The sequence below is a fragment of the Eretmochelys imbricata genome, chromosome 5 (assembly GCF_965152235.1).
Source record: "Eretmochelys imbricata isolate rEreImb1 chromosome 5, rEreImb1.hap1, whole genome shotgun sequence".
In the NCBI taxonomy this organism is placed as follows: domain Eukaryota; kingdom Metazoa; phylum Chordata; order Testudines; family Cheloniidae; genus Eretmochelys; species Eretmochelys imbricata.
In genome coordinates, this window is record NC_135576.1 from 17,713,845 (window position 1) to 17,735,486 (window position 21,642).

The 21,642-nt window shown below is 43.2% G+C and overlaps 1 protein-coding gene across 1 annotated transcript in view; it reads left to right on the forward strand.

Annotated features, from left to right (window-relative positions):
• The window catches only part of DCC (DCC netrin 1 receptor), a 948,458-nt gene that overhangs the window by 305,506 nt on the left and 621,310 nt on the right, over positions 1 to 21,642 (forward strand). Inside the window, exon 2 of the mRNA XM_077816218.1 lies at positions 17,383 to 17,703. Coding sequence (XP_077672344.1) covers positions 17,383 to 17,703 — 321 coding nt within the window. The remainder of the gene's footprint in view (positions 1 to 17,382; positions 17,704 to 21,642) is intronic.

Below are 21,642 nucleotides of genomic sequence, written 5' to 3' on the forward strand. Positions count from 1 at the left end.
TATCACCTAAATCTGAAGATGGGGATTTATTTCAAATGCTAATATTGTGGTTTACCCCAATTTGTGTATTGCAGGTTGTCCTTATATATTTCTAATTGTAGAAATGTAGGACTGGAAGGGATCTTGATAGGGATCTAGTCCAGTCCCCTACACTGAGGCAGGACTAAGTTACCTAGAACATCCCTGACAGGTGTTTGTCTACCCTGTTCTTATAAACCTCCAATGACAGAGATTCCAGTGATTCCACAACCTACCTCAGTAATTTGTTCCAGTGCTTAACTACACTTACAGTTAGGAAGTTTTTTCTGATGTCTAACCTAAATCTCCCTTAATGCAATTTAGAGCCGTTATTTCTTGTCCTGTTCTCTGTTCTAAGGAGAACAATTTATCACCCTCCACTTTATAACCCTTTAACCTACTGGCACACTGTTATCATGTCCCCTCTCAGTTTTCTCTTCTCTAGACTAAACAAACCCAGTTTTTTTCAATCTTTCCTCATTGGTCATGTTTTCTAGACCTTTAATCGTTTTTGTTGCTTTCCTTTGGACTTTCTCCAATTTGTCCACATCTTTCCCAACGCGTAGTGCCCAGAATTGGACACAGTACTCCAGTTGAGGCCTTATCAGTGTGCATTAGAGCGGAAGAATTACTTCTTGTGTCTTGCTTACAACATTCCTGCTGATACGTCCCAGAATGATGTTTGCTTTTTTTGCAATAGTATTACATTGACTCAGATTTAGTTTGTGATCCGCTATAACCCCCAGATCCTTTTCTGCAGTACTCCTTCCTAGGCAGTCATTTCCCATTTTGTACTTCTGCAATTGATTATTCCTTCATAAGTGGAGTACTTTACATTTGTTCTTATTGGATTTAATCCTATTTATTTCAGACCATTTCTCCAGTTTGTCAACATCATTTTGAATTCTAATCCTGTCCTCCAAAGTGCTCACAACCCCTCCCAGCTTGGTAGTGTACTCTCTATGCCTTTATCCAAATCATTTAGGGAAATAGTGAATAGAACTGGACCCAGGACATATCCTTGTGGCACCCCAATCAATATGACCTTTCATTTAATTGTGAACCACTGACAACTACTGAGTATACTTTTCAAACCAGTTGTGTATTCACCTTATAGTAGGTTCGTCTAGGCTATATTTCCATAGGCGATAATTTTGTTAATTGAAATTGTGGGATTAATTGAGTTAAAAGGAAAGTGAGACATGGAAGCTGTGATTGATTATGAAACCAAATCTTTCCCTTTTGGAAGGGCTGATGCACCCGGAAGCGTGAAGGTAATGGCTTGCTGATATTCACTTGGTGATCCCCCAATCCAGCAGTCTCATTTGCTGTCGGATGTCTTACAATTTGGATTATGTTCAGGTTATGCTCTTTTTTTAAAAATGTCTTTGAGATTTTTCACAAACTGTAACAATTCATTCATGGCTTTATAGTGTGCACTTTCATTGTGTCAAGAGGGAAAGGCTCTGCATCTGCAGAGAATACACCATTTATTTCCTTACCAGTCCCATTCATTATTGTAGCAGCGCAGTTTGTTTTGTTAACGAAGACCATTTTGCTGTTCTCCCAGAAGTCTTTTACTAAAAATGGGAGCACTTTAATTTAGGGATGAAAGGGAGAGCTGCTCTGTCCCTCTACATTTTATAAATTTAGAGCGGATAAAGTGGGATAATGTACACGCAGACACAAAGAGGGAACAGCTATTTTTATTTGTAATTCTGCTGTCAGAGGTAAATCCAGTTCTAATTTGTATGGCTGGGTATGTATATGAATCCATACAATAGGTGGACACTAACTTCCATGGATGCTTCTAGTGTGCCAGTGATGAGTGGGACTTTGTCATGGGTAGGCAAGAGAGCCAGGGGATTCCATACTATATGGATCCTCTCCTCTGCAAGGGGAAGATGGGCGCCATTATTCTTCCCGGCCCAAGTTATTGGATTTAATGCAGAAAATTCTGTGGCTTGTGTTATACAGACGGTCAGACTAGATAATCATCATGATCCCTTCTGACTTGAACCATTTCCAGTTGAACTCATCAAGGTTTATTTTGGAGGAGCTTTTCAAGCTATTGTTAGTGGCTGAAGCAGGTGGTGGGTTGGGAAGTAGGTAAAGCCTATGCTGTTGGGGATGTGCCAGCTCATCCCTTGTCATCCCCCACTGCAAACACAGCCCTAGAATCTAACATAAACAACAGAATACACAGAATTTGTCTGTGTATCATTAAGATAATTGATATTTATTAGCCTCTTTATAATTTTCTGCTTTTTGTTTTCCAATGGTGCATATAAATCACACTCACAACAGCCGCTGTGGATGTGTTTGTGTCTATTATGTTGTCCTGATAAGACTGGCCAGTTTCACCTTCCCAATGCAAGTTATTGAGATTGATTGAAGCGCTGTGCTTGTCCAATCCGGAATACTATGTAATTAATGTTTCATTATGCTAATGTATGCAAATTTACAAGTGTGTATTTGGTTGGGAGGGGAGAGAACAAAAAGGATTAAAGAGTTCACTCTAAAGTACAAATTAATTTATTGCGTTACTAAATGGCCTCAGAGGAAGGAGGGAACACATTTAGAGAATGAACAAAAATGGAAACAAGAAAAAATACTGCCTAAATATATTGTCTTTCTGAGAAGTGCTTTCACTGTGGAAGTGCAGTGTGGGTTCGAATGGTGTTATGCTGTAGCATTGCATAGGAGCTTTGGTGTTTCTCTATTAAATTGGATTTGGTTGGCTTACTACACAGATCTCATTGGTGGAGCTGTTTTTTACAACAATTCTCTATCTTTACATGTGTGCACCCCAACATTCCATGCTCTGAGTCCCCCTTCAACCCTATCCTCATCTCCAAGTTCTCCCTAGGGTTCTCCTTTTTCAACCTATTAATATGTTCTCTTGACCCCGTACCTTCCTGACACCTCTCACTCTTATCCAACCTTCCATCCTACTTCATTTGGCACCTTTCCCTCTATTTTCAAGCAAGATACTGGGTTTCTAATCCCCAAAATCCCTAGCTCTCCCTCACCCCCTTCACCAGCAATGCCTCTGTCTGTTCCCATTGCCTTTTTTCTCTCTCGTGCAATCTGACTTTTGTCCTTTCCCTTTCGTTGAGACCACTCTCATTAAGTTCACTAATGATCTGTTTCTGGCCAGGGGTGAGGACCTCTTCCCTATCCTCATCCTTTTTGATCCATCTGTTGCCTTTGACACGTTCACATCAATTCTCCATCTTGGCCTTGATTCTGTCCTGCATTGGCTTTCTTCCTACTTTTTAAATGCTCTTTCAACATTTCCCTCAGTGGATCTCCCCGTTCCCTGTTCTATTCAACACTGGTGTCCCTTTTTGCTCTGTCCTTGTCCCTCCTCCTCTTCTCCCCATACAATCTAACTCTGGGTGACTTTGTCTTTTCTCTTTGCTTCAATTACCACCTCCTATAATTATGAAACCCTAAATATCTCTGTCATCCTCCCCCTCCACAGCTCTGTTTAGTTCCACCTCTGTGGATATCTCTTCTGGATGCCCTACTTTCCTGCCGAGAATGAACACAATGAAAACAGGCCTGACCCACTCCTTGGGTTCTGCTGGCACAACACATGCAAATGATGACATAGCGCCGGGAAATGGGTACTCTGCCTTGAGTTGGGGGGTCCAGGGGCGTTAGTTCCCCAAACCCCTACTTTGCCATGGAGCCAGCCAATGTTGTTTAGGAATGGGTGGGATTGACCTAGGAGACCAAGTTTACATCCCCATGCTCCGAAGGAGGCATCTGCATATAACGGGAACAAACTCTTGCATGGCATTCTTTGCCTTCCCATTCCATGTGTAAACCAGATGAGTAGAGATGTGCAGAGAGAGGAATATAATGATACAATACAGTCAGGCTTATTTACAAATCCCAGAAAATGCTTCAGTCTAAGACAGGGGTGGGCAAACTTTTTGGCCCGAGGGCCACGTCGGGGTTGCAAAACTGTATGGAGGGTTGGGTAGGGAAGGCTGTGCCTCCCCAAACAGCCTGGCCCCCACCTCCTTTATCTGCTCCCACTTCCCACCCCCTGACTGCCCCCCTCAGAGCCACCAACCCATCCACCCCGACCCTGCTCCTTGTCCCCTGACTGCCCCTAGCTGCCCCCTGGGATCCCACCCCCTATCCAACCCCCCCACTCCCCATCCCCTGACCACGCCACCCCATTCAATCATCCCCTATTCCCTGTCCCCTGACTGCCCCCGGAACCCTTTGCCCCTTATCCAACACCCCCCCGCCCCAGCTCCCAGTCCCCTTACCATGTCAAAAGCGAAAGGAGCTTGCAGCTGCGCTGCCCGGTAGGAGCAGCGGGCCAGAGCGCTGGTGGCGCAGCGAGCTGAAGCTGCGGGAGAGGGGGGACAGCGGGAGAGGGGCCGGGGGCTGGCTAGCTTCCCTGTCCGGGAAGCTCAAGGGCCAGGCAGGACAGTCCCACGGGGCAGATGTGGCTCGTAGGCCATAGTTTGCTCACCTCTGGTCTAAGATCTACTGAAAGCTCTGGGGGATAATTTTATCCGAACCAGTTCTGTATCCCTCCCATCATCCACCATAGTTTCAAATAGTAGAGAAATTCTCAAATTACAGTCTATGAACCATTAGCTATCCACAAAAACTCATTTTTGTGGTTCCACAGGATGATCTGTTGTTCTGAGAGCAAGAAGTGAGGGGCATCTGGGTTGGGTAGGAAAATGACCTGTAGAAGGTAGCTTTCTTTTTCGTATTGTTTTGCCAAATAAAAGAGTTCAGCAACAGCACTCCTGAAGGCCAAAGAAAGGGGAAGGAAAGGAGGCTTTCTCATTGCCTTTTGCTTGACAGGTGCAACTCTGCTGCCCCTTACCTTAACCTCAAGCTTTCCCACTCCTAGGGCAAAAGTGAAGACCCTTTGGAGGAATAAGGAAGGCTTCTTGTTCTCCCAGCAGACAAAAATCAGATCAAGATCCCAGGGGCTGAGCATCAGATGCAACTATCAGAGGGGGGAGGAAGAGAAGCAGGATCAGTAGGTGTAAAGGTCATTGAAGTCAGCGGGAATCTCCACTAGGATTTGAATTAAGCCCTAGTAACAAGAATGGGGAAGCTACAATGATTCTCAGATGTCAGGTTTATAGGTGCCTTAGAAATATTCCAGGCAGATTAGATAGATGGAGGTGAGAGGGCAGTTACAGCAGACTCTTATGGTGAGGGCTTCCTTCTGTTCCAAACTCCCAACTCTTGCCTTTCTGTGGAGAACCCTCCTTCAGCCAGAAATCACTCCACCAACTTTATCAGTAAACACTCAAAGTGCCCTCTAACATTGATCCCTTAGTTCCTGCTCACTGTACCTCCTTCTCTTTGCACTCAGACTTGTTCTCACCTACCGTGCAGTGCAGGCTTATTATATAGGCCATGTGCTCAGGGTGCTACCTAGACCTGTCCTGGGCTCACACTCTGCCTTCTATGTCATAGAATCATAGAATATCAGGGTTGGAAGGGACCTCAGGAGGTCATCTAGTCCAACCCCCTGCTCAGAGCAGGACAAATCCCCCATTTTTGCCCCAGATCCCTAAATGGCCCCCTCAAGGATTGAACTGCCAACCCTGGGTTTAGCAGGCCAATGCTCAAACCACTGAGCTATCCCTCCCCCCTGCAGCAGAAGCACCACTTGCACAGTCTCTTCTCAAATTGCATCCCCATCCTCCAGCCAAACAAAAGCTAGCAGCAGGAATTAGGGATGGGGTTTCCTACCAGCTGTCTAGCCAACCAGGGTTCTCTGAAGGCAGAGGGCTAGACTTTCTATACATCAATTATGTGTTACAGCACTAGGAGCCTGAGGGAAGTAGCAACACATGCAGGCCATGAACTTGGGGTGGGGGTGGGGTGGGGTGGGATGCTGGGGCGTTCACATAAATGTACTGTATCATATTACATTAAAAATACAAAACGGCAATTACAAATTGGCTCTACTAGAATTTTACCTCGATTTTCTACGTAAACTAGAAGAGTGAAGGGCTCATGGTGTTACCACATGCCTCAGCGGAGTCAAAACCCTATAATTCACAATACCCTATTGTTTTCCTGACTCCAAAAAGAAGTTACCAAAAAAACCCAAACCGTAGTAGGAGAAACTTCAACAACATACAAAATACCCTGCCATAAATATAAAGGGAAAAGTAACCACCTTTCTGTATACAGTGCTATAAAATCCCTCCTGGCCAGAGGCAGAATCCTTTCACTTGTAAAGAGTTAAGAAGCTAAGGTATCCTCGCTGGCACCTGACCCAAAATGACCAATGAGGGGACAAGATACTTTCAGATCTGGAGGGGTGGGGGGAAGGTTTTTGTCTGTCTGTGTGATACTTTTGCCAAGTACAGATCAAGGATGCAAGCTCTCCAACTCCTGTAAAGTTAGTAAATAATCTAGCTAGAAAATGCGTTAGCTTTTCTTTGTTTTGGCTTGTAAATTCCCTGTGCTGGAGGAAATGTGTATTCCTGTTTTTGTGTCTTTTTGTAACTTAAGGTTTTGCCTAGAGGGATTCTCTATGTTTTGAATCTGACTGCCTGTAAGATTATCTTCCGTTCTGATCTTACAGAGTTGTTCTCTTATCTTTTTTTGTTATTCTAATAAAGTTCTCATTTTTAAGAATCTGACTGGGTTTTTTGGGTCTTAAAAATCCAAGGTGTTTGTGCTCATCTTGTTTATTCTCAAGCCTCCCCAGGAAAGGGGGTTTAAGGGCTTAGGGGGATATTTTGGGAAAACAGGAACTCCAAGTGGTCCTTTCCCTGTTCTTTGTCTAAAACACTTGGTGGTCACAGTGTTTTACCTAATCTAAGTGCAAAGACTTTGTGCTTTGGGGAAGTTTTAACCTAAGCTGGTAGAAATAAGCTTAGGGAGTCTTTCATGCGGGTCCCCACATCTGTACCCTAGAGTTCAGAGTGGGGAGGGAACCTTGACATACCTGTTGCAAAATAAGTTAATGTCATAAAAATCAGGTTTTTGTACATTGAGGATGTTTTCATAAAGCCAGCAACAAGCTTCACTGTGTGACTCTGTCAGGAAAGAACAGGCAGATTGATACAGAAAAATGACTTCGTTTTGATTTGGTTTCTCTGTCTATCATTTACAACAAAGTACACCTAACTGTGCACAATGTAAAGCTGTATTTCTGGCCTTGGTTTGTTTCTGCTGACATGTTCATATAACTTGAGTATTGATCTCATGGTTTATGTTGTTGTCAATAAAAATATAGTCTTACATTGTAGCGTTGGGTGTAGTCTATTGTCTTGATCGTCTTTTAAATGGGTAATAATTCATTAAAGCTTTGAACTGTGCTACTTTCTCACCTGGAGGCATCAGGAAATACAGGAAGTGTGCCTGTAAGCATGTGATAGAGATAAGCAGATTAATATTTGTTGTTTTTCTAAACCTTTCAACTATTTTAGGAAAAGTACATGGTATAATAGCTGAGGAGATTGTGGTGTCAAGGCAGGGACGTGGGGCAGGGTAGTCTTGGTTGCTGTAAGCCAAGACTCTTCCTGGTGACCTTGCTGCAGTGAGAACCTCAGATTCCGAATAGATAGACTTCCTTCAGGCATTTTGGAGTGGCAATTCTGCCATCTTTTGAGAAAGTGCCAGCTGTGGAAGGGTAACAGGCCTAGGTCCTGCACCCATCTTGCCAATTTGAGGGTAGCTTGTGCCACAGGTATCTGGCCTTGTGCATTGCCCTGATAGGAGGATTGGGGGGAGGGGGGGCTCAATCTGATCCTGCAATGCAGAAGTGAACAGTTCTGCTGTAAATCCCAAGCCACTGAACATGCCAGAGTCTAGCCCAGTCAGAGGCAATTAAACCAATTAAACCAATCTCCTTGTCTTTGCACACAGCTCCCAGGCTGCTGTCTCCAGCCTGCTTTCTCTTTCCCTCTAAGCTTGATCCCAGTGGATTCTTTTTTGGTTCAGTAAGTATCACAGACTGGCTGGATGCCTGGTGAACTGGGTTCTTGTACCTCCCACAACACCCTGTGGCTAAATCCTGGTGGTTCATCCTCTCCCACCCATCTTCTGAAAATAGGATTATTAGATTATTTCATAGTTAGCAAACAAGCAGTTCATCTCTCCCATCCCCCCAGATTCCCCCTTCCTTTCCCCTTTCTTCTCTTGTACTACAGGCCAGGTTTCCCCTCTCTGAACTATTTACATGTTATTATACCTCCCAAACATTTCATATATTGGTGCTTCCCTTCTTTGGGGATTCTCCTCATTCACATTTACCCCCACTGACATCACACTGTTCTAGAGGTTTCAATCAATGCTCAGTACATTTTTGGATGCAGCAGATTGGATGGGATTGACAACACAGCACTGCACCTTAAAGAGAGACACTCTGTTTGTTTGTTTTTAATTACTAACTAAAAAGAGAGAGAAAGAAAAGAAAGCGGTTTCTGATAGAGAACACCTTAAATAGCATGTCCTGAACTTTAAAAAAAAATGCTTTAAAACATTTTGATAAGGGATTTTCTGTTTTCCTATTGGTGGAGAAAATGAGATGGCTATACAGGAGAATAATGAAAGAGACTGAGTGCTGTCAAATAGAGTAAACACTGTAGGAAAAAGTCTTTCTCCTACCTTCTTTCAGTGACAGTTATCTTAGATGGTACCTGTAATTATAGTAGGTACAACATTTTCAGACAGAAATGGGATTTTATTTTTTCATGTTGATGGTGTCTTTTTAATTGGAAGTGTTGTTTTTAAACACCTTAAAGCAATGCTGTTTGCCAGGCCTGAGCATTTTGCCTTTACTCCTAACTCCCTTTAGCCCTGAGAAGCAAACTTAATTAGCACATCTGGACCTTTGAAAAGGAGAAGACTGAAAATGTTGCGGTACTTTTAAAAGACCTAAAGCAGGATTTTTTCCCATAGAACTTTTGTGTTCAAATTAGCATGCATAGTGCATAGGTTACATAAGGAAACCGGCGTGTTCCAACTTCACATAGATACCTGTAATTGCTTGGGGCTTGTATGAGCTAGCTATTGTGCACAGCATTAAATATGATCGTAAAAACAACAACAACAACATCCTTTTGGCTCATGCAGTGAAAGGTCTGACAACAACCTGAGTATAGGTGATAACACAAAATTGCACCAGCAAATCACATTCAACAGCCACCAGTGGATGAGTTGAAATAAGAACTTGCCTGAACTTAACTGCATCTAAGACTAACTCAAAATTTATTAAATTTCGGAGCAGTTTGTAGGGTAACTTTTATGCTAAAGTTGTAGGGCCCAGAAGTTGTGGTACCTCCTTAGAGTGGTCCCCAGAGACCAGCAATCTGGAAATCACTCACTTCCCGTGTATAAAGTATTTTGGGGTCCCTTTCACAGCTGGAACCCTACACTGCACAAAACTTTAATGCAGAGGCCCCAGCAGAGAGCCAGATACAATTGCTGGACTCCACAGATGGGTCAAGAAAAGCAGCGGGCCAGTGGATGAGAGGGCAGGGAGCCTATAGGGAACAGGAAATCAGCCATAGGCAGAATCTTACAGGACAGTCATAGTTTGTGAGGAGACTGAGATTCTGTAGCTGCTAGTAGTGATTGCAGGACATAGTATTCCTTTAATAAGAGAGTTTCTTTTAAGTAGAGAGTACTTTATTCTTGATCTGACTTTGAGCTTTCTGCAGAAGATAGAAAGAAGTGGCTGACGTTAACAACAGTGTATAAGAAAAGAGCTGACTTTTGTACTCCTACAATGAGCAAAACATTAAAAACAAATCAGAGAGACAGGATTATGCAGTGTGTGTTCCAGTTATAGAACTGTCAGGTTTTTTTAATTCAGTGTCCATAAAAAGTCTTAAAAATTATCCAGCAGTGAAGGAATGAGCTGCAAGTTCTTCTCTGCAATTACTCTGGCTCTGTACATTTTACCACTTTGTCTAGATTTTTCAAAAAACCTGTCAAATTATTACAGAATTAATCCTTGATGTTTTCCTTCTGAATCCCAAAAAGATGAACACTTAATTTCTCGTGAATTGTATTAAGCAGCCCTAGCAAAGTTGGTCAAGTCTGTGGCATGACCTCAACAGTATATAATCTTATATTTTTTCGAATGAAAAGATAAGACAGCCTCTCTCTGTTAAGGGTGAAAGGAGTTGTTCTGCTTCTGATACTTTTTGAAATGGTAACACTCTTTACGATTGAATTTATATCTTCCTGACTAGGCCACATATAAGCAGGGTCAGGATGGGGCAGTACTAAGATGGGAGAAACCTAGGGAAAATGTAGGCCCTGAATGAGGTGATGAGGCACCTTCTGAGTCAGTGTGGAAGCAATGCCCCCTTATGGTGCCAGGGGATCATGTGCTGTTTGAGTTAATGTCTTCTGGATGAAATATAACACTCACATCACTAAAGGTCCAGGAGCATTTTTTATGTCAAAGTAGTTCACACTACTAAGGTTGGCCAGATTCCAACTCTTTGCCACTCCGAATTTCCTCTGCAGCTCCAAGTGGCAACTTCTGTCCTGATGTGTCATGTGGTGTTTCTGTAGGCTGCCAAAGAGTGGCCATATTTGGTCATAAGTGCAGCTGAGCTTCAGTGAAAAGAAAAGGAGGACTTGTGGCACCTTAGAGACTAACCAATTTATTTGAGTATAAGCTTTCGTGAGCTACAGCTCACTTCATCGGATGTACGAAAGCTTATGCTCAAATAAATTGGTTAGTCTCTAAGGTGCCACAAGTACTGCTTTTCTTTTTGAGGATACAGACTAACATGGCTGCTACTCTGAAACCTGTACCACCTTTGTTAGTATAATATCTGGGCACCTTCCGTGATGTGACTAACATCAATTGCATGAGGCCTATTCTTCTCCCATTCCCTCCCCAGGGGAGAAATGTGTCTGTAGTGGGGTGTTTTAGTTTGGTAGGGTTTTTATTTTAGTTTATGTCCATCTGCTATGTATTTATTAGAGAAATAATGGTAAAAAAAGTGCAGCTTTCCCAGGGAACTGTGAGTTGTAAAATTTGTGATGGTCCTTGGTTCCTGTGGGAGTTCACGCCACAGCCTTGGACTGGCTGTAAAGAGCTCTGTTTCCTGCATGGATAAACTGTCTTCTCATTGTAGGATCAGGCAGAACAGGGATTGAACCTAGGTAGGTTTTGTTAAAACGAATATGTTCCGATGAAAAATTTTGGTTTCAACAAATTGGCATTTCCCAATTAAAGAAAATTTCATCAAAAAATTCTTGACCAGCTCTAAACTCAACTAAATACATAAATGAAAAATCTAAATTACGAATGTCAAAACTAAATGTTTAAACTGAAAACCTACTCTTTATATGTGCTCAGTAACCACCAGGATTCTTGGGAGTTAGTGACACAATTTTCCTAATAAAAATTACTGCAGTATCAGTCCAAAACACTACAGGAGAACTATTTTAAAATGCAGTGAGCTGATGCACCACTATAGAGAACTACAGAATTGTATATAATGCCTGAAGAGTTGTTCTATGTACCGTGCTCCTTTGAATCAGATTGTAAATTCCTTGGGGGTAGCAGATTTGTCTTTCTACATGTGACATGTAATATTAATGCACATGTTGGGCCAGATATTCAAAAAGGGCTAGAATTTAAAGTGCTCAGCACCAACAATCAACGCTACACAAGTTAGATTAAAATGAGGTCGTTCCTTTTAATAATTTTATTATATTTGAAGCCTCATTTCAGTTTTAGCTGATTTGGAGCACATAGAAAATTGTGACAAGTTTTGCTGTACTGTACGCTACCTGGAATTGTAAATAAGTGTTTACTAGTCTGAGCACTAAGCTAATTTAATGCAGGATCTGTAGACAAAATCAAAATGGCCCCTGAGAAAAATACTCAGGGCTTCCATAAATGCATTTTATTGTAATTGACTTAGTTCAGCTAGTATATTATGCTACCACATTTCTGATAGATGCAGGTACCCTTACATTTGCAGATTTCAAATAATTTGTGTGCAAAAGTTTTTATTTCTTAATATGTGTTTGAAAAATAAAAAAGCTCCCAGGGTTGTTTGGTCAAATGCTGTTGCAACTGTGAAATCTCTTCTGTCTCTGCAATGGAAGTAGCTGATGATTGTTATAACACTTAAAACAATTAGAAAAGCACACACATCTCATGCTCTGATTGTAGATGTCTTTGAGGGGCATAGAACCTGAAGGAACATGTTGGGGAAAAGTCACAAGGGAGGTAAACTTTTGTGACAGAAGTGCAGCAACATCCCAGGCATGGACTCAATTGTGCAAATTTTACTCAGGTTGGTTAGCATTTACCTATGCAGACAATCCCATGGAAGTAATTAAGGCTCTCTGCAAGTAACCTCAGTCTATATTCACCAAACGTTCGTAAGCATAGGGTTTCCAAACACGCTGATGAACATCAAATCCAAGATTCAGTTTCATTGGGTTTGATGTTGAATGCTTTGGAGTTTAATAATCACAGACTTTTTATTTTAATGTTTAGCTTTTTGCAACTCTGAGGGATTGCAAGGGAAATATAATTAAAGATGGAAAAAATTGAGGTGATCAAAGGTGCCAGATAAAGCACTGAAACTGTAGAAGAGACATTTTATATTGCAGTATACTTTAAAAGAGCTTCTCTACAGCTACCGTCTTAGTTTACCCCTTCCTCCCACCCCTTAATTTCAGCTATTGGCATAAGTTTTAGTAGTCTAGAGGTTTAAACATAGCTGGAAAATATCAGTCTGGTTCTTAGAAATAAAATGAGCCCATTGGCCATCTCGAATGGAAAAACAAATCCCACCCCTCCTCCAAATACTAGGGGTGAAGAGTTTAATGGCCTGTTGTAAACTGTGCTGTATTTAGGTGCTTCCATTACATTGTTAACTCATCTTGGATTTCGTGAGATATTTAAGGTAAAGCACAGCTGGGAAGCGTCTTCTCAAGGACTCGGACAAATACTAAAGAAGTTTTACAGCATCTTCACATCTTCCAATAGCACGAGATTAAAAACCTCCACTGGCTGTAGCTGAAGAGATAATCATCCGGGACAGTGCTTTGCCATGCAAAGATTTGACTTCAGATCTGGTTCCCAACAGCCCACTCTTCCTTTCATTGATGCCAGCAGGCGTTTTGCTATTGGCTTCAATAGATGTCCCTGTGCTGGGCATTAGGAACGTTTCAGAGGTGGCATTTCCGCTTTTGGCAGAATAAGGGAAAACACTGTGGGATTTCCCCCCTCCCCCCTTCTTGTGCCCTGAAGAAGCTATTTCCAGTGCTGCTCACTAGAAGGAAGGTCACCATGAGTTGCAATGTTGTGAGAAAGTGGTGCAGAGCAATGATTTCTAAGTGGAATTTATTTAGGTCTCATCAAAAAATAGGTTTGAAGATCATTTGGGAGCTAAACTCAATTTTGGAATTTCTAAAATATATTCATAAATGCATCTTTTCTTTCTGTTTCGATTTCAACTCTTGCTGCACTAATTAAACACTCACTAGGGAAAAATATTATTCTCCATCAAGAAATTATATTCTCTCCCAGAGGACCTGGAGTCCAACTCTAAAATGTGTGTGTGAAGAACAAGAAAGCTGGATTACTGCAATCCACTAGAAATAAGGCCACACGTGATGACTGCTTGAACACTTTAGCAAGTGTAAAATATTGCTGCCTGGTTACATAGAATGTCTTTAATATGTGCTTCATAAACTGCACTGCCCTCATATTGGTTTCTCAGTGCAATTTACGTTGTGAGTTTCTACCTTAAAACTCTCCATGATTGGGCTTCTGAGTACCAAGGTGTTCCAGTTGACAGGCTCTAGGGTTGTAAGTCCAGCTCTGGTCTGGAATCTGGTTCCCTGTTAATCTAACGAAGACGAAATCTGGGTAATCTTTGGACATATCATAAAAATTTTGAACAATGTTCAGTCCCTCAGCCTTCCTGTCTGCAGGTACCTGCACTCTGGTACCCGGAGTTTACTACAGGTTAGGGAGGAAAAGGTTTGTGGAAGTCCCTTGTTAAAATAATGATGATACATGGTTTGGAATGTTCCCAAAGATTGGCTGGCATTCAAGATCTAATATTTTGGTTGGGGGTTGCTTGATCTAATTCCTAGGTATCTAACCAGATAGGAGCCGAGTGGGATTTTCAAAAGCATCTAGGCACCCCCTAACTGCCATTGATTTCAATAGGGGTTGGGCACTATGGCAGTTCTGAAAATCTCAGTAGGTGGCTATCTGTATCATTAGGCATCTAAATACCTTTAAAAACCTGTCTCTTAATCCCTCCTCCTTCCTGGACTTCCAAGAAATTGTCTTTGAAAGCATATGATCATTTCTTCAACCTCTCACCACTTCAGCCTCCAGGAGCAATATTTCAGAGAAGGGTTTGAATTGTATTCACATTCCAAAAGCATTACAGGTTATTCAAGCTTTTAGGTACTATGCACTAAAGCAATTTAAGATAACTATGGCTTCTGCAAAGGATATGAATAGCTGAAATTGTGACTGAACTGCAAGGGTAATTGCATGAAAAGAAAGTTAACTTCTGTAATTTATGAACTCCCTGAATTGAAATCTGTCATAACCCCACTGTTTCAGAAGAAGTGGATTATTTACTTCTGATACTAGTCACGTAAATTCATTAACATACTGTCATAAACAGCTGGGTGTTAAAATGTGTTGTGTTTTGGTGGTATAAATAAAAATGTCCAACAAGAAGCTGTGGTTTAAAAACAAACACCAGAGGCCTATGGAAGAATAAAAAGCAACAAATGTTTTTAAGATAACTGTACTTGCCTAAATTGTAAATGGGTCTGTTTGCTACTAACAACAGTTTCATGACAAAAGTGTACCTTCCACCAATATGCAATCTTAGGTTGCTGAAACCAGTGTAGCTCCATTGACTTCAATTGGGATTAAACCAACGTGAGCAAGATCAGGATCAGGCCTTGAATACATCTTTTGCCAGTCAATTAATTTTGTTCTTCCTTTAGAACATGGTCAGAGTAAAGATAATGTGGAGAGGAGGATGGTAGCTGGCGAGGGGCTGGAAATATCATATACTGGAGGCTTTGTCAATCAGGAGCCAAGCAGTTCAAGGTCACACTGTCAACCCAACCCTTAACAGCTAGGAATGTTATATATAGCATATCTGTGGAAGAAAGGTTGAGGAAAAGGTTTGCATAACAGAAAATATCTGCCTTGTTTCCATTCACAGTCAGCAGCTGTAAAGACATGCAATGTCTTATAAGTTTTGATTCTCTGATACCATTTAGCAATCGATGGAAATTATAGGGCCTGATTCTCCACACCTGGACCGTGGCCTAGTAATTTACATTTGTGGAAAGTGCATGTAAAATGCTACAAAATCAGAATCCAATTTCACGCACTTTCCACAGGTGTAAATGACTGGAAAAGGTGCAATCCAGTAGAAAATCAGAATCAGGGCCATTTCCGTTCCTTTTATTGTGCCATTAGAATATGTAATAAAATCTACTAGTTCTTAAGCATCTTAACAGTTTTCTAGTCTTTATCAGTTAAGGTTTATATTCATATCATGGGCCCTCCATGGAAGCCTCTCACTCCATCTTCTTCTCCATTGCCTCCTAATTCTGCAGGTCTGCAAAGGGGCCTAGACTCTGCATTTTGCAGCCCTGTCATGCATTCTTGATGTCACACATTTATGGCGTAAGAATAGCCTGTAATGGCTGCTGCTGTGACACCTTCTCAGCTGGTATCCAAGGGACTTCAGTATCTCCCCCGTTGCTCTCTCTATTGCAGAGGAATGGAAAAGAAGTCAAGAGGACGTGTTTTTGAGGATGTTGTGGTTAGATGTTGATAGATGTTTGTGTGTGTGTGTGTGTGTGTGTGTGTGTGTGTGTGTGTGTGTGTGTGTGTGTGTGTGTGTGTTCGTTCCCTCTATGTGCCGCCCCAGCCCTGTGCAGGCAGGTGGCACGGCAGACCTTGAGCGAACCACCCAATGACCACAAGATCCATTAAGGGATGAAGGCACCCAGCCAGGTGTATTGTTGACAAAGCATAATACTAGTATCCTGCAGACTCTGCCAGACCACTAATACATGCATGCCCATAACAATGGACCAGCTCAGTGAATGGCAGGACTTTCCATTCCTCCCTAAGGCCAGACAAAGATACTCCCTCTGAGATACATCTTTATACCCTGATACAAACAAGTTAGTCTTGCCCCTTTGACATAGTTAGTTACTGCCCCCTGACATCGCTAGTTATCACTCATCTTGTACATGTTGGTTAGATCAGAACATCTCTATTATGTACTATCACTCTGACCTTATCTTTTAGGATGGGTCAGTGTGTTCCTATTATCCTTAGTAATATTTTTGTACCATCCTTGATATCGGGATGTTCTGGTACCACTGGACATTGGCATGTGTTTGCATGAGCATTCTGTGACTAGCACTTGTTAGAAATGTGTTTTTCTGCAATATCAGCCGTGTTCTTGCCAATTTCTGTGAGCAGGTCCTGCCTCATACCAGGCCTCTGATACAAGGGCTTATGTCTCAGACTCTCTTCCTCCTACAGATGTGAGTGTCATTCTGGTTAGGGGAGAAAAGCTTCATCATATACAAAGAGTTGGGAGCACTTCCAGAAGATTGCCAGACTCTGGATTTGTCTAATCTCCTCTGAAAGGTTGCTCATAAATACAAAGCCACCCAAGTGCTATTTGCAAACTTCTCATGGTGAAATTCAGCTCTGTGCAGGGATCCAGCACAAGCCCTACGAGCCAATTAGAGTAAATTCCACTTATACCCTCAAAATGGTACTGAAATAGTGCATAGGCTTTGTACTGATCCACTGCACTAGAGAAAATTGAACACGTTGGAACTTGTTTCCTGAAGTAATGCTTGCGGGGGGGGGGGGGGAGTGGTTAGAGGTATTTTGCTTTGTTTACATATTTGTCTCCCTTCTGTAAATATTGTATTTGAACTGGTGGCACCAAAATATTCATCTTGGTTTTCCTTAGTCAATTTGCTGAGACATGCTATTTTAAATTAAATTAATTCTCAGACTGTTCGCCAGGCACCCAAAGTGTCTTCTGGGATTTTCAAAAAGAAAAGGAGGTCTTGTGGCACCTTAAAGACTAACAAATTTATTTGAGCATACGCTTTTGTGACCTACAGCTCAGGTCACGAAAGCTTATGCTCAAATAAATTTGTTAGTCTCTAGGTGCCACAAGTACTCCTTTTCTTTTTGCAGATACAGACTACCACGGCTGCTACTCTGAAACCTGTCATTATTCTGGGATTTTGTGTTCGTACTCTTCAATGAGTTAATGCACCAGAACTGGCATCTATCTCCCTGTACGTGAATGAATAACCAAGCTTTTCTTATTTTAGGTTCACAAGTTAAGGGTTTTACATCATTGCGGTTCCTGACTGAGCCTTCAGATGCTGTCACCATGCGTGGAAGTAATGTGCTGCTGAATTGCACAGTGGAGTCAGATCAAGGAATTCCTGTCATCAAGTGGAAGAAAGATGCAGTCTTCTTAAATCTGGCAGTGGATGAAAGGAGACAGCAGATGGCCAATGGTTCCCTTTTGATACAAAGCATAGTCCATTCCAGGCACCATAAGCCAGATGAGGGTCTCTACCAATGTGAGGCCTCTTTAGAAGGTATTGGGGCTATCATCAGTCGGACAGCTAAAGTCACTGTAGCAGGTAGGAATAACTCTTCTGTCGTTTAAACTGCTAGAAACGTTGTCTTGTGAGAACAATTTTAAAGAAGCATTAAAATGTAGGGAAACATTCTTCTGGCAGAAATGTGTGGTTTGGTTTCCCCCCAAAAATAAATAAAATAAAGCCAGACATGACACATGAATTATTTTTGACAAGCAACTATTCTTGCTTAAATATGTCTAATCAGCTCCTTGTTGCTGTGAGATATTTGCTGCATATTTATTGTCTTCAAAACAAGAAGAAATCTTTGAAATTGGAAATTAACTGCTTTCTTAGTTAATTCAGCCTTAGAAAAAATAAAACGCTGAACCTCTGTGGGACGTAAAATGTGCATAATTTGTTTTTCAGTTTAGGTCTTTTTTTTCCGCACTGACAAGAATCCATTATACAACTTATTGAAATTTGTAGCCTTAATTTCTGTAGCTCTTTTTTGAAGTACCTGGGAGGAAGTATAATATAGTGGTGAGAACAGAATATTGGTCATCAAGAGACCTGGGTTTCATTATGGCTCTAACACTGAGTTTCTATATGATAACCATTTGAGCCTAAATTATTACAGGTGGCCAATAATTTTGGGTGACTCACTGTTTGGGGACCTGAGCTAGTGCTCCTACATATGATTTTCAGAAGTACCAAGCATCCACAATGCCAACTGAAGACACAAGGGATTGGTAGGTGCTCGGCCTTTGTGAATGCTTTAGGTGTGTCAAAAATGTCGTCACCTCAAGTTAGTGGGCACTTAAAAGGATAGGCAATAGCCTCTCCATGTCTGTTTCCCCTTTTGCATAATGGGAATAACTGTGCTCCACTTTACAGGGTGGCGTGAGGCCTTAATCAGCTAATCATTGCAAACTGCTTTGAGACCCTTGAATGAAAGGTTAAATAATGAAGTGTTGTTATATTTCAGGGGTGGGCAAACTTTTTGGCCTGAGGGCCACATCGGGGTTGTGAAACGATATGGAGGGCCGGGTAGGGAAGGCTGTGCCTCCCCAAACAGCCTGGCCCCCGTCCCCTCTCCACCCCCTCCCACTTCCTGCCCCCTGACTGCCCCCTCCCGGGACCCCCCACCCCTAATTGCCCCCCAGGACCTCACCCCCTATGCAACCCCCCCTGCTTCCTGTCCCCTGACTGCCCTGCCCCCTATCCACACCCCTGCCCCCTGGGACCCCCAACCCATCCATCCCTCCCCCACTCCTTGTCCCCTGACCACCCCCTTCCAGGACCCCTGTCTCTAACTGCCCCCCCAGGACCCCACCCCCATCCAACCTCCCCCCGCTCCCTGGCCCCCCTGGGACCCCTATTCAACGCTCCCTGTCTCCTGCCCACTCCCCCAAACCTCTGCCTCATTCAACTGCCCCCTGACCGCCTCCCGGGACCTCCTGCCCTCCCCCTGTCCCCTTACCCTTATCATGCCGCTCAGATTGGCAGGAAAGACTTATTTGAAAGCCTGGGAGGTGGGTGGGCACAAGCCACGCTGTGCACGCGGCAGTGTAGCTGCGGGGGGGCGGGGAATATGGGGAAGGGGCCGGGGGCTAGCCTCCCCATCCGGGAGCTCAGGGCCCAGGCAGGACAGTCGGGCCGTAGTTTGCCCACCGCTGTTATATTTAGTATCCCATGGCATCTAGCTTTCAGCCTGTTTCTGTAGGATCATTGTAAACCATTATTAAAATATTTCACAGGGCAGTAGGTTTTCTTTTGATCTTGAGCAGTGTGTTACTAGATCTGGCTCTGACTGAAATATGTTTTGGCTGCCTAGAATGGTCAGAACTTGAACTGGACTTCCTGCGAGTAGATATCCAGAGCTGGACTATATTCCCCTATCTTACTTTATTTACTATGGGAGACTTGCAGGCACAGGGTCCTTGGTCTTACGATGGTTGAAAGCAGCCAAGTCTCTAATCTCCTTGGAGGAAAGAGAGTCTAGGTAAGTATTTTTTTACAGTCATGCTAAGAATCAGAGTTGATGGTACTTGAAGCAACTGGAGAGCTCCCTTGTTAACGGAGCTATTCTTTGGGTCATGTGAAAGGAATTTTTTTCTTGAAGAAGAAAAATAAATTTGTAGCCACTCTTGTTCCAAAGATAAACCTAGAAAATGCAACTTGATTGCTCGACTTGAACGCAGATGGGATCCATTCCTTCAGCAGCAGACTGGGTGAGGTGGGCTAAAAATTCTTCATTGAGTAATGTCCCTATGAGTGTTCCACTTCAGGTACACCTGTGTCTCTTGCATCCTTAATCAGAGATTTCCTGTTTGCAGTGTCTGTTTGACCTGCCTATACATCCTCGTGCCATGCACTGAGGCTACATAGGGCTGCCGCGGTCGATCTGCCCTCGGTTCCCTCTCAACCACCTCGGCCTAAGACAGAGCCCTAGTGTGTCTGCCTTGAGAATGCCTGAGTGAACTTCTTCTTTATAGTTTAGTGTTAGTTGGTTTTAGTTGCATAGTTAGTAGATAAGTAGTGTGAGGATTAACTTTGGTCCTCTCCCTCACTTCAGGGAGCCTTTCTCTCCTGGCAGGGCAGGCCCGACTCTCCAGGATTCAAACATTGCCTCTCTTGTTGGGAGCCTATCTTGGTCAGTGATGGCCACTCTAAGTGTGTCAGCTGCCTGGGAGAGTCACATGTCTCCCAGAAGTGTAACTTTTGCCTGGCTCTTAAATCCAGAACAAGGAAGAACTGTGAGGTCAAGCTGCTGCTGGAGTGCTCCTTTTGACCCAGTTCAGAGTCAGGTCAGAAGACCTTCCCACAGACATCTGTCTCTGGGCAGATCAAGTTCCCCTTTGACCTCAACACAGATCTTGCCTAAGAGGGGCAAAACTCTTGAGTCCTCAATGAAGGGTCCCAAAAGAGAACTGCTGACTGTTATCATAAGGACCCTGCTCCCAAAAGACCCCCGTCCCCTGCTGAGTCCATGGCATCAGAAGCCCCAACCTCTCAGCTCAGCACTGTAGAGGCAAAAGACTCCTCCTCCAGAACTGGTGGGTCTGGGAAATCCCAGAACTCTTAAGAGAAACACATTTCCAACAGAGCCCTGGAACTGTCTAAAAGGGACAAGGAGGATAAGCACTCCTCCAAACCAGTACAACTGAGCACAGCTCCATCATTAGTAGCTCCCCAATCAGGATCTTCAGTACAACCATGCAAACCAGTGTCAGACCATTGGCGCCTACTTTGGTATGTTCAAAATCTACAGTATGTCTGCTTCAACTGCCAAGCACGCTATTATGTCAGTACCAATCCTCCACTCAGTACCACAGGAATTCAGATACTCAAAAGACTTTTATCAGTGGCAGATGGACTGGAATCTCCACTACTCATGGGTACCACATACCTCTCAGTACTGAGACCCCATTCTCCAGACTACTATCACTCTCCAGTACCACTGGACTCTCCACCCTTTTTCAGCTGGTGCCCGCTTAGTTGGAAGATACCAAGGAGGAGGAAGACCTTCCTTCAGTCACATCCATCTCAGTGCAGGGTTCTCCTACACATCCATACAGGAACCTGTTCTTTGAGTCCCATAGGGAAAACCCTCATGCTCAACACCACAGGTGGTGGGACTGACTCCTGAAAGGGGTACAGTAGTCTGGAAAGGTTGAGAGCCACTGGTCTAGGGGACATCCACTCCCCAACCTGACCACTATACTAGTCACTGAAGACCCACTCGCCCACACCATCTGGAGAAACCCACTTTCCTGCTGACTCCTCATACCAGCCAGCAAAGGCCTGTTTACTTACTGAGCCCTCCACACCATCCTGGGAGAGCTACCCCCCAACCTAATATCCTTAATAGCGATGGGAGACCTAGTTCCCCTACTTGATCCCTGTACAAGGTGGGGTAGACCCCTCTCAGTCGGACAAAACTTCCCACCTCAAGAATCAAGGGCGTACATCCCCAACCTACCAGAAAACACCCATTTC